Genomic DNA, 14,312 nt, shown 5'->3' on the forward strand with positions numbered 1-14,312 from the left:
ATATATATACTGTATATATGTGTATATATATATACACACACACATCTATATATATATATATATATATATATATACACACATACTTAAATGTCCCGTTGCCTTCCTATATAGTGACACTCAGGACATAATAAAATCCTTAAACAGGGCGGCATTCGTAAATAAATAAAAAACTTGAGGCAGGGTAAAATGAACCCACTTGATCCTGCCTCATGTTTCTTTTATTTGTACAAGTGCCGTCTGTTTCAGGATTTCCAAATATCGAAGTTACATTGGGTGCCAGGATGCAGTAGCAAATATATTTGCAATATGCTGTAATAAATACTCAGTTTCGGCTTCAAATTCAGAGTAAATTTTTTTTTGGTGCGTAAAGTTAAAAAAGGTTGCAAAGATGTCGAAGAAACCATCGGGAGCTGATTACAGGAAGAAGGCGAGGGATAGAGAACAAGCAGCACAACGTTCATCATCCTTGATGTCGTCATGGTTAAGCGACAAAAAGTCCAAGACAGGTGCGTTAAAAATATTTGAATATTATAACACTAAATTAAAATGCTTTTACTTGAACTTCAGGTGAAGTTCAAGCAGTTTTGGTGTTTCATTATATTAGTCGGACGACCGCTTACTGCGTCACCTTCTTCCCAAGGCCATCCTGTATGTATTTTTAAGAAAAACGTGGTTGTTATTTGGTATAGCAATTTTCATACCTTTAAGTTTAGTTTTAAGTTCAATGCAAAGTTTTTAAAATGGAATATTTTGTTTTGCCTACATGAAAAATGAAAGATGTGTTATTGGATGATTAAACTTTTTTTTAAGGTGAAATGGAAAAGAGCACAACACAAGAGGAGGTCAGGGACCCACAGGCAGATACTTCAAGCAGCTTTACAGACATTCACAACCAGGATTCCATTCCTGGAACCTCAGCAGGCTCACAAGGAGTTAGTTGCAGGGAATTCGCTTTTGATTTCACTGACCCAGGTACGTGGCCAAGTACAATTTCCGATCCTGAGAGATGTTTCATCACAAGAATGAGAACAGAGACACAACATGATCCTGATCTTAGTGGAAGCATGAGAGACGGAAGACATCTCACAAAGGATTGGTTTTTTAAACAACTTCCAAATGAGCAAAAAGTAAACAGATCATGGCTAGGCTATAGCCAAACAAAAAATGCTTTGTTCTGCATTCCATGTAGGCTATTTTCACATTCTGCATCGGAGAAAAAATTGTCCTATTTGGCTAAAGAGGAAGGTTTAACACAGTGGAGAAAGCTCAGTAACAAAATCCCAGACCACGAGAACTCACTACATCACAAATCATGTTTTTGTAATTGGAAAACTCTTGAAACCTCACTCGGAATCGGTGGTATAGACAGAGAACTTCAACACCAGATAGCTAAGGAAGAAAAACATTGACGAGCAGTCTTGCATTGTATTATTGATGCTATTATGTTCTTGGCCAAGCAGGGGAGTCCCTTGAGAGGATCTCAAGAAAGCTGTGAGTTTGGGAACCCCAAAAGTGGCAAATTTCTAAACACCATAGACCTTATATCGCACTATCATGCTCCTTTGCGCGAACACATAGAACGGCACAAGAAAGGACAAGTAAGCTACTTTTCTTCAGCGATTCAGGACGAATTCCTAGAAATAATTGCAGGAAAAGTAAGACAAGATATACTGAATGATATAAAAGAAGCTAGATATTTTGCACTCATGTTTGATTGCACTCCAGATGTGAGTAAACTTGAACAAATGACGGAGGTAATAAGATATGTTAAAGTAAGTGAAAATGGCCCAGAAATTTTAGAAAGTTTTATTGACTTTTTTGTAGTTTCTGACAAGACAGGCCTTGGTCTGAGTGAAGAAATCCTCAAGAAAGTACAAGCTGATGGTTTAGACATGAAGTATTGCAGAGGTCAGTCATATGATAATGGAGCAAACATGGCTGGAGTTTATAAAGGCGTCCAGAGAAGAATACTCCAAGAAAACGAATTGGCATATTTTGTGCCTTGTGCTGCACACTCACTAAATTTAGTAGGTGTACATGCTGCTGATGTATCTCCTGAAGCACAGACCTTCTTTGGGACACTTCACTCTCTCTATCTCTACTTTGCAGCATCAACTTCAAGATGGGAAATTTTGAAGAAACATGTCCCAACCTCACGAAAATCACAAAGTAAGACGAGATGGTCAGCGAAGATAGAAGCCGTCGAGGCAGTGTACAAACATTTAGATAAAGTTGTGAAGGCCCTGGAAGAATTGGGGACCGGCCCTCTGTCTTCTGTAGAAACTAAGTCAAAGGTAAACTCTCTGTTGAAACACATAAGCAAGTTTGAATTTATAGTCGTCACGTGTTTTTGGTATGGAATCCTAAGAAAGATCGACCGTGTCAGTCAGTATCTACAGAGAGATGATGTAACAGTTGACAAGGCAGTAAGAAATATACGTGGGCTGATAAATCTGATTCAGTCAGCGAGAGATAGTGCGCTGTCTGAAGCAATAACCGAGGCTAAAGAAATAGCACACACTAACAATCTTACAACTGATTTTAAAGAAACTAGAAGAAGAAAGAAAAAGAGGATGTTTGATGAAAGTGAAACAGCTGGTGATGATGCATCTAACATCTCACAGGAAAAATTGTTTAGGATCTCACTACTGGAAATTATTGATCGAATAATAGGTGAACTTAATAAGAGATTCCTAGCACTAGAAAAAATCAATGACAAATTTGGATTCCTACATGGAATGGAAATACAGAAAACAGAAACAAATCATCTGAAAACACGAGCAAAGAAACTGGCACAAATGTACAAGGAAGATATAAATTAAGAAAAATTCCTCCATGAAATCGAGAGTTTTAAATTTCATGCATTGGAAGTCGATGAAAAAATGAAATCATCTCCTCCAGCGACCATCTTGAAACTTATTTATAAACATAGGCTTGAAGAGGCATATCCTAATGTCACTACAGCACTTAGAATCTTTCTAACACTTCCAGTCTCTGTCGCCTCGGGAGAAAAGTTTTAGTAAATTAAAACTTATTAAAACCTACCTAAGAAGTACCATGGGTCAAGAAAGGTTAACAAACCTCAGTATAATTTCAATTGAACACAAGAGAGCCTCCAATCTTAGCTATGAAGATATTATAAAAATCTTTGCTGCAAAAATAGCTCGCAAAGTGCAGTTTTTAATTATTTTGGTGTGCCTGTGTGTTTTACATTACAACCAATTTGTTCTGTCGAAATTTGTAATTTTAATAAAATAATTTGGACATTTGATGGTTCTATTTAAGAAAATTTAATTAATATTTTTAAGGGATGTACATTAAATTTATGTCAGAAAAGGCCATCTTATGATGGGGAGGGGGGGGGTTTGGGGCGCCATATTACTGTCTTGCCCCTGTTGACAAAAATCCTAGTTTCGGCCCTGGTGTAACATTGATCTAATGACAGAATACACCTAATATGGATACAAATGATAAACAACATAAAACAGATGCCATAAAAGGGGGGTGCTATTATAGGAGCTGATGTTACTGTACACACTAGAGATGGCTAGTGAGTGAGTGTCTCAACACAATGACTTGAATCATTCAGATGTTCGAATGATTCGAGTCACTCAGCATTTGGTGTGTCGAGACACCCACCTCTCTTGCTTCTCTGTCAGTGGGAGCCTGAGTGAGTGGCAGCTCCACTCCCTACACTGCTGATCTGACCCACCCGATCATACTTCTGCACTGAGTCAGATCAGCAGTGTAGGGGGCGGAGCTGTCAGCAACTCACTCAGGCTGCTACTGCCAGGGCTCGGGGGAGTGCAATGATTCAGGAGACTCAGTGCAGAACCTTGATCTGCAGTGCTGGGCTGTGGGAGGCAGAGCTGTCAGCGACTCACTCAGAGTTGTTGGCACCTCTACTTCCTATAGCTCTAAAGACCCATTTCCTGAGATACTGTCTCGAGACACTTGACTGAGTTGAGCCATGTAGCTCAACTCAGTGCTGTAAGTCACTCTGCCCATCCCTAGTACACACATCCCTAGAGCTGCAGCAGCAAAGCAACCAGACCCCTCCCAGCCAGGCAGCCAGAGCCCTGCCCTTCCCAGCTAGTGACTCAGTCATAGAAGCTCCTCCCCCAAAAAGAGATGAGGAGCTGCTCCCTGGTAGTGATCACACAGCAGCCATTTTGTTGCTGGGAAATGAGGTGAGATTCAACCTTCCTCTGCCTATCAGTGTAAGTTCCAGCTCTTCTTAGCAAAAGGGAAAGTGGAGGGAGGGTGTTTGAATACATCTTGACTACTAGCACAGGGGAATGAGGAGGGAGGAGTTGTGAGAAGACATCTTGCCTACAAGCGGAGAAAGCATGGCAGGGCTGCAGGGTAGAGGAAGCTGCTGGGACAGGAGAATGACCAGGAACTGTAGAGGGGAAATGTTTGTCCAGAGCACATATTTAACGGGTGCACATATCCCCTCATATAACCCTATAAACCCTCACATGCCCATACAAAACTTTGTATAACATCATTTAGCCTCACCTACCTTATTTTTTATCATTACTAGTGGGTGATTCTATTGTAGGGATGGCCATCAATGAGACCATCAGTAATTTCCATCGATGGCACACAAACTATTGATGCGGAACCATCAATGGTTTGCACCCCATTGATGGCCACCGCTGCTGGGGGATGCTGAGCTGGGAACCAATAAAAAATGGGTATGGGGCTCAGTGGCCGCCCCTCTGCCATCGTCATCCATCTATGGCAGAGAAGCATTGGTTCTCTGCCAATGATGGCAAAAACACTAATTGACTTCAGCCAGCAACCGTTGATATTTTGAAAACATTGATGGTCAATGACTGTCCTTTTTCTATTGTATTCACCAGTAGCTGACACTAATGACACTAATTAAATTGTTGCCCAGTTCTGGCGCGAATGCTGTGGGTGGACACATTTTTGCTTGCACCATTGTGAGGTGGGGAGCAAAAAATGTGAGAAAAGTCCTGTTTTTTGGTAGCCAAACTTTCGTTTTACACGGCTAAACCCAGTCTATTTTGGTGCGATAAAGCATGGGCACCCAAAAACTATTGAATATCACCCCCAGCCTCCCGTCAATTTAGACGGGAGATCAGGCATGATAAAATAATAGAATCACCCCCATAGAGACTCTCATGCCTTCCGATATCCTATACATCCCCAGTCTCAACAAGTAATGATGCTGTTTTCACTCATATATATACTTCACAAGCAATCACATCTGGGCTGATTCTGAATTGGGAGCAAAGTAAAAACAGCAAATAACTTTGCACCTGGAACAAACAATGTTGCAGTGGAAGGGGTGCAATTATTATTTTTATTGCATACGGGGTGAATATTATCTGCTTTGCAAGTAGCCTAATGATGCTGGTCAGTTTTAATTTTACACTGCAATTTAGATTTGAGCTAGGACGTGCTCCTCTCACATCTAAATCTGTCTGCACACGTTACATCTGCACTACCTGCAGTATGACATGGTTTTGCCCAGTTGCAAAGTTACTTGCTTATTTTTTTTTCTTTGCCCCATATTTATGTATTACTTAGTACATGTCATACAGCACCTACATATTCACTGATGTGTTTAGTGATTCACAGCAGTCCCTGTCCCAGTGGTATAGCTGGTGAAAAATCAAAAATGTTGTGCGACAAGAAAGCGCTTCCAAAAGAACAGTTAGAACAGGAATAGGGGCCAAACCATAAGAAGAAAAAGGAAAGACCAGAAGGGCCACCAATATAATTACAAAAATAAATTAAGACAGATCCCCTAACATAAGTCCTGCCCCCACCTTTCTATAAGCTCTATAACAGCTATAAGGAGATCTATCCGTAAATCCTGTACTAGGGGGAGCAGAGCCTGACACCACCCCCAGCAAGATGCCCAGCACTACCAGACATACAAATTCATGGAAACCCAGCTATATCTCACCTCCAGAACTATATCTCACCTCCAGAAGCGGCTCTTCTCTGAGCTTCTACACCTCCCACAGATTTTCAACACTGCCCGGGATGCTAAGCACCACAACGGGCTGCGCACTGTCTCCAGGATCCGGTCACTGGGTCCTGGAAACTTAGGGGTCTTCAGGACACTCTCACTCTGGTGCCTCTTTTAACTGGCAGCGGTACCAGGTATCTTCCTCCCGGTGAGCGGGCGCATATCCTCTTCCAACAAAGGCTCCTATCCCTGTGGGTCATCTCTGGCAATGAGGTCATCCTGCTGGCCTCCTCTCCTGATGCCTCTCTGCCTTGTCCCTCCAGTGCTCTTCAGGCGGTCCCTCCTAGCAATGCTCCAGTGGTCAGCGGCAGCAGTTGTCCAGTCTCCAGTAAAGTGTATGGTGTGGTGGTCACTTCCCTGGCAGTCTCTGGCTCTCTCTCCCTCCCGGTGGAATCCTCTCAAGGACCGGTGGCAGTAGCAGGCAGCAGTTATGTTCTGGCAATGGTTCGTCTTCACGGCAGTACCTGTGCAGTAGCATCCTCAACGGCGGCGGGGTCTCCCAGGTTTTTTTTCCTCATGGCAGGCAGGCTTTTCTTCTTGTGGGGTCCTCTCTGGATCCTCTTCACCTGCAGCCACCAGGTTCTCTGTTCCTCACAGGGGGTCTTCTTCAGGACATCATCCACACTGCCTGTGCTGCTCCCAGGCACTACTGCATTAATCCTGAGCTGGGGTCCTCCCCACACTTCGGCAGCTTCTCTTGACTGTGCCATAGGTGCTGACCTCCAGCCCTGTCCTGCAGTCCCTATCCACCCCGGTCTCTTGACACCTGCTTCTCCATTGGCCTGCTCTACATTTCAGTTGACTACATTGTTTGTCTGCTGCACAGGTAAGTTCCCATCTGTGTCCTCACCCCTCTCTTTTATATGAGTCCATGCTTGTGGGTGTCCCTATACTCCCCAAGTCCTGCATCCTGAATGGCCCTTGGTTCCCAGAGAATCTTCCCTGTTAGCACAGGCTAAGTGACATCCAGTCTGTCAGGGTCAATTAAAGTTCAGTTAATCCCTGCTATAGGGCTTAATAGTTGGGATGCAGCAACATAAGAAATGTGGTCAAGCCCTGAATATGTGGGCTTGATCACATTTCTCATATGCACCAAGCAATGGATTCAAGGGCTAGGATTCAGTGGGAACACCATCTTTAGATAGCGTTACCCTATAGAAGCCTATGGGCTTCTCTTCGCAGAGTGCCGTGAGAGGGATCCAATCAGATCCCTCCCACTGGAATCGGTATGATTTACCACTGGATGCATGTCCGGCAGTTGGAATCCCAACACCAGCATCCCAGCAGCAGTGGAAATCACGATAGTCCCCAGGTAAGTACTTACTAACCTAATTCCACCCCCCTAACCCTAAGCCTCCCTTAGGGATACCTAACCCTAACCTCCACCTCAATACCTAAACCCCTCTAAGTGCCTAAACCTAACCCCCCCCTTCCCGTAGCCTAAACCTAACCTCTCGAGGGGCTGCCTAACCCTAAGTCCCCCCCGGGAACCCTAAACTTAACCCTCCTTCCCGCAGCTATCCAAACTCAGTTCCCAGTGTCCCTTTGATCAGGATGCCAGGAGTCGGTCTCCCGGCGTATGTCTAATGACAGGAGTCAGCATATCGATGGCTGTCTTTAGACCCTTGCCGGGATATGACAGTCGGGAAGCCAGCTGTCGGGATTAGGTCTGCCTGGCTTCCCAACTGCATACCCTCCCACCACCCCCCGCTGCATGTGCGTCCTTCTGCGCATGTGCAGAAGGATGCCAGAGGACCCTCATTCACAAAGGACAACTTTTACAGAGAGATGCATCATTCACCCTGACCAATGAGGCATATATATATATATATATATAGAGAGAGAGAGTTTTTATAGGGGTGCACTCACCAGACTTCAAACAGGAGTTCAAAAGATCAGCTTTATTCCAAACAACGCTATTCCTACGTTTCGGTCCTCTTGGGACCTTTGTCAAGGTGTAATAATCAACTACATACAACATCCTTAAATACCCCTACACCCTCCCGCAGAGACAATACACAAACATATATAGAAAACAAGACATGGACACATTTAATATTACAGCAACCTGCATCCCCATATTAATAGTCTGCTTATCCACGGAATGTATCACCGTAGCTTACATATCTCTCGGACCAGCACAATTAGCCACAACCGACAGCTGAATGTGCGGGCGGCGTCTCCATAGCCCACGTGGTTTGCGCATAGGGCTGACGTCACATCCCGCGACCAGGGGCATGTGACATTTATATATACATTTATGTTTAAAAAGTATGTATAGGTGCTGCAGTACATCTAAGTGAGCCCTTATCTAAGGGGTGACCCCATAACTGGGGGTGCCATATACATATCCTTTAATGTTGTTCTAAACATTTAGTCCACACTTGGAGTGTGTTCTTTAATTTCCATCTTGAGGGTAATCATAGGCCCACAAGTGGAATCTGTAAATGGGTTCATCACCCAGCGGAGACATATTCTTGTTTGTTAGATGATTATCCAGAATCACATGCAGTTATATGTGCCCCACAAAATACCTACAGCTTGATTTTCTTCTAGGGATGGGCAAGTTTGGCTTTGGGTTTGGTGGAACTGGAAAGAAGTCTTATAAGAAGTAGTTTGATAACTATGGGGAGGTAATTCACTCTATATTTAAGGTGACTAATACATACATGTTCATCTATTAATTGCAAAATGCCCATCCTTATGTATTTTAACTATTTATGTTTTTATTTTTGTAAACTGTTTTTGGAAATGTGTTGTTTTCTGGCCTGTCACAGCATTGATAGAAATTGACTATAAGGGGTAAATTTACTAAGCTTAGAGTTTGGGAAAGTTTGCAAACTCTGGAGAGTTTGTGCATTTTTTCGAACTCTCAAATTTACTAATGTCAAACTCGGGACAGAGATCTCCTTTGCTACGGGAAAATACTAGAGAATTAACAAACTCTGGGCCTGATTCAGAGCCGGACGCTCTGACCAGAGCGCTCGCTCTGAATCAGTGCCGTCCTCCCTAAAAATGGAGTGGCCTCTTGGACGCTCGCATAGCTGTGGGTTACCACCCACAGCTTATGCGAGCGTCCATGATGATGGTCGCGATGGTCAAGACCATCGCGACCATCGGGCTTGCGACGAGACCCTGCGGTAGGGTCTCAGTGACCGCAAGCCCTGGAGTGATTTTGGCTCTATCAGAGCCAAAATCACTCCCACTGACATCACTAGTGATGTCAGTGGGGCCGGATCCAGACGGTAGGCGTTCCCATGGGAATGCCTCCGTCTGGCAGCCATGCCCCCGGCACGCCCACCAAAGGGGGCGTGCTGTCAGTCACCATCGACAGCATGCCCCCTTTGGTACGAGACCCCGAGCAACGTATTTCTCGTCGCTCGCCGGGTCTCGCGCATGCGCACGACGGAGCTCCCTCTGTCGTGCGCATGCGCATTCGCCCTACATCGACCCTTGTGCTCCTTGTGCTCTGGACACACATTTCCCCTCTACAGTTCCTGGTCATTCTCCTGTCCCAGCAGATTCCTCTACCCTGCATCCTTGCTTTCCCCTTTTGTAGGCAAGATGTCTTCTCACACCACCTCCCTCCCCGTTCCCCTGTGCTAGTAGGCAAGATGTCTTCAAACATCCTCTCTGACCTTCCCTTTTGCTAAGAAGAAGAGCTGGAACTTACACTGATAGGCAGAGGGAGATTGGATCTCATCTCCCAGCAACAAAATGGCTGCTGTTTGATCACTACCAGGGAGCAGCTCCTCGTCTCTTTTTGGGGGAGGAGCTTCTTTGACTGAGTCACTAGCTGGGAAGGGCAGGGCTCTGGCTGCCTGGCTGGGAGGGGTCTGGTTGCTTTGCTGCTGCAGCTCTAGGGCTGTGTGTACTAGGGAAGGGTAGAGTGACTCACAGCACTGAGTTGAGCTACATGGCTCAACTCAGTGAAGTGTCTCAAGATAGTGTCTTGGGAAATGGCTCTTTAGAGCTATAGGAAGCAGAGGTGCCAGCGAGTGAGTCGCTGACAGATCCGTCCCCCACAGCCCAGCACTGCAGCTCAAGGTTCTGCACTGACTCTCTTAAGTCAGTGTACTCCCCTGTGTCCTAGCAGTAGCAGCGCGACTCAGAGTGAGTTGCTGACAGCTCCGCCCCCTACACTGCTGATCTGACTCAGTGCAGAAGTATGATCAGGTGGGTCGTATCAGCAGTATAGGGGGCGAAGCTGCCACTCACTCAGGCTCCTACTGACAGAGAGGCTAGAGAGGTGGGTGTCTCGACACACCAAATTCTGAGTGACTCAAATCATCTGAACATCTGAATGATTCGAGTCATTGTGTTGAGACACTCTCTCACTAGCCATCTCTAGTGTGTACAGTAACATCAGCTCCTATAATAGCACCCCCCTTTTATGGCATCTGTTTTATGTTGTTCATCATTTGTATCCGTATTAGGTGTATTCTGGCATTATATCAATGTTACACTGTTTAGTTATATCACCTTTGTCATTTATTCTAATTTAAGGTCAAGATTTAGAATTATTTTCAATATATAAAAACAAAATTATACTTATATACACAATGGCTGGGTTTACTTCTTTAGTTTTCTGGTGAACGCTGGGAACCCCCTCCTTTTTTATACTATTACCTTCAGGGTAAAAGAAATAATATGAGAAATAAATACTATATTACTCTTTTATCTAGGACACAATGAGTAAACATTTCATATATTCAAGTTCTAAGTAGCAATAACATATTTAATGTATTCAAATACCCAGTAAAAATTACACATATCAGAAACCATGTAACAAAATCTTATGTTTATATTCATTTGACACCAAGTACAACCAATGTTAAAAATCGTACATCGAGACCAACACACTGCAGATATTGAATAGGATTTATAAAGAAGTCCTTATTGTAATCTGAGATGTATGTAATTATCTCCTTAAAGCATCAGTATCCGAGTCCCGCTAAATATTTGTCACGTCAGTGAAGGAAATTTAGGGATATAAATTCCAGAGTTGTTATTTACCATCTATAAGTTGTGGTCAGCAATGTCCTCCTGCATTGTTTGAATCTGTGGTCTGCACACGGGGTTGCCAGTGGTGGTTGGCAGTCGGTCCAGAAATAGATTATTTCCCTGAGTAGTAGTGGCAGATGTAAAGGGGAATTCCCCTTTATAGCCGAGCTGTGTCTTCTCTTGTCCCAGCAAAGATTGTTGCTAATCTTCGCATAATGAGCAGCACCTTATATTTAATATTATTGCACATTATATAGATTTGCTTAATCATTTAAGCCTTACCTCTTCCTATACGTGGATCATGTCAATGGCTACTTTCATGGATCCCACCAATTACTTCAATGGTGGGAATCGTTCATTGGCTGAGAGGCAGAAGGCTCACCTCTCTAAGCCAATGATTGCTAAGCACCAGAATTTCTTTAGTGAAATTCCACCACTGAGCTGTCATTCAGGTAGTACTGTCCTTAGAGGATGGTACTGTGTTTGCTGGTCTGGGAATTTTTGTTTTTTTGTTTTGCCAAGACTGGGGATGCCTACATGGAAAGAAGAAGATGTGATCCACGCACATGAGGATGTGAGTATGGAATTTTTTTTCAGGTAACACTGGATTAAGACTTGGAGAAGGAGACATGAATAGCTTCAGGGATACTAGGTGAGTATGTTAGATAGTGAGTGTGCATGTGTGTATGCATGTGTTAATAAAATTTTACTGTCACAGTGTGTGTGTTTTGTCTTTATTTTAATATTTCTTTTGCAGGTGAACTACAAAAGCAGCAGACCCATAATGTCCCACATGCTGGTACTTGTGGTTCACCAAGTACCAGCATGTGGGGGAGGCTTGCTGGTTCCTGTATTTCTACTGCAAAAGCCAATATTGTCTAATCTATTTTTTACACAACACTACACAATCAACCTGGCAACCACTGCTCCAGGGGTGCTGGGGATAGTCCAGGGCTGTCAGCCCAGGCGTGGGGTGCCCTGGTGAGGGGGACTCCTTTATTATGGGATTCCCAAGCTCCCCAGGGATCCCCGGCCTGGGCTGACTAGCAGTCAAAGGTAATGCTTTGACTGGGGGACCCGGTGAAAGGGTTCCCCTGGCTGTGGCATTACTCCCCTGCTAGAAAGTGTCCGGTGCTGGTTAAGGATAATACAGGAGACCCCGACTCTTTTTGTCCCCTGTATTTCCAATACCAGGACCGGCTTAGCTGAACCCAGTGCTGTTTGTGCTAAATACTAAGTACCCCTAAGTCTTTTGTCCCCTGTATTTAGCATAACCAGTACTGGATCTCAAAAGCCCAGGGCCAGTTGTGCTTTGGGGTGGGTGCCACGCCATTTTTTATTTTATTTTAACACAGATGCATGGACGGATCTCACTGATTCATTCATGAATCAGTGTCTTTTATCACAGCTGCTTGTAGAGATGGACTGATCTGTGCATGTGTCTTGATGCATGCATCACAGATCTTCCTAATATGTGCATGCAGCATGGTGCCGATCCGAACAGCATAACGTTCAGACATAAACACTGAACGATATGCTGCTGGATCGTGTACGAGATCGGCAAATCTTACCTGCAGCATATGAGATCTGATGATATGATGTACAACCCATGGGGGGATGCATAGGCATCATTATCATGAGTGAACACTCTTAATTTGCTCATATTATGCATAATCTGTCATTCCAAAGCATCAAAAATGGCCAGATTGTGCAAAATATTGTACCGTGCGTGGGCACCTTAACATTTGTAGCCGGAGAGATGGTGAGGAAAGGGCCAGGCAAATGTAGACTGTGTTCAGTAATGCTGTGTTTGTGTGTTTGCAAACAGATATAGACCCACTCATAGAAGCATATATGTTTATCAAAGCCATTTTAGTTGTGAGTGCCTAAGGTTATTTGTGGTTTAACCCTCCACCATGTATCTTTCCCAGTACACCCTCCTTCTGTTCACCTACTCCCCTTAGTATATAAGCTTTTACAGGCAGGGCCCTCCTCCCCCTTGTTTTCCCCTAGCACATGTCTCCAGTGCTCTACTCCCTCGTCTCCTCCTGTCAGTGCAGGAGAATGTTCTTATCACATACAGGACATACAAGTCATCTGCTGACTGCCCTTTCCACCAAACCAGATAACCATCCTACTAATTTGATATGGATCATTACCAGCCATCACTTTAGTTTTGGGCCCTTATATACTATGGGCCTGAATCTGAGTCGGACTCAAGTACAATTGCAGAAGGATCTTGTGGACCTCAGCATACTACGCATTCACTAAAGATAGAAATTGTTGACTGCGCACATGCAACATATGCTCACTGCTGGAGATCGACCATGCAATTGTCCGGAACTGTCCTAGCTCATGGGAGTGTTTTGCGGGTGTGTAAGCCAACTTCCGTGCATGATCGTAGCATGCAGGCAGGGATGGGACACTTATTTCACCCAGATCATTTGCACCCAGCATGCAGCGGGCGCAAATCCAGATACTAATGATGATGCCTGTGGACATAAAACCGTGGGCAGGATAGGATTCCTCATGTAGGTGCATGGATCTTCTTCATGCTCGGGCAGATTCTCACATTAACTTAAGAAAGTAATTATAATGCAATGGCCGGACAAAAAAGGTGGCCACAGATGCGTTCCACTAAGAATCAGCCCCATGTGTCTTTTTTGTGGTGTATTATATATTTTCAGTTAAACTTTTATTTCCTTCCTTCTAGTACCTCCTGAGATGATGTTGGATGAGTATGGATGTATTGTAGGACTTCTTCAGCAGGTGCTGAATGTGGAAGAAACAGAGACAAGCCTCCTCGCCTTTTCCATAAGATTAGTAGGGATGTTGGCAGCTCAGGAAGGAGGATATAAATATCTGCTGGTAAGAGAAAATGTTTACATAAACCTAATGAAGATCTACATGTAAACTGTTAGTTGAGCTTACTTTATTAATCTAGAAATGTTCAAGGGAAACATAAGTTGTTCCAGACAGAGAACCTTATCTCTCTACATATTACCATTCATGAAAGTAGAACTTCAGGCGAAACAACCCCCTCTCCTCATTCAGGAACATGGAAGCCCCTGCCGCCTTTAGTAGACAATTGACCATTCCCAAGGACCCTGGCATTGTGGGAGATGCAAACTCTTATACTTTTCCACTTGTTTGCTCCATATTAAATGTACATAACACAGGTAAGTTTATTGTTGGCAGATGATTGAATGGCTTCTGCCGCTATGGGGGAGTCCATAGGAGAAAAATGTGTTTCCTGGAGTTCTGGAGCCTGCGTCCATATTGGTTACTTTACCAAGAT

General features: G+C 44.0%; 1 protein-coding gene across 2 annotated transcripts in view; it reads left to right on the forward strand.

Moving 5' to 3' along the window:
* LOC148477774 (uncharacterized) overlaps positions 1 to 14,312 on the forward strand; it is an 87,000-nt gene that overhangs the window by 44,521 nt on the left and 28,167 nt on the right. Inside the window, exons 3-4 of one of the 2 annotated variants that reach the window (XM_088456251.1) lie at positions 371 to 506; positions 13,728 to 13,882. In XM_088456251.1, coding sequence (XP_088312377.1) covers positions 389 to 506; positions 13,728 to 13,882 — 273 coding nt within the window. In that variant the 5' untranslated portion in view covers positions 371 to 388. The remainder of the gene's footprint in view (positions 1 to 370; positions 507 to 13,727; positions 13,883 to 14,312) is intronic. The other variant, XR_015872476.1, reaches the window with a different exon arrangement.

This window comes from Taudactylus pleione, unplaced genomic scaffold (assembly GCF_031769625.1).
Source record: "Taudactylus pleione unplaced genomic scaffold, aTauple2 ptg000690l, whole genome shotgun sequence".
Classification (NCBI taxonomy): Eukaryota; Metazoa; Chordata; class Amphibia; order Anura; family Myobatrachidae; genus Taudactylus; species Taudactylus pleione.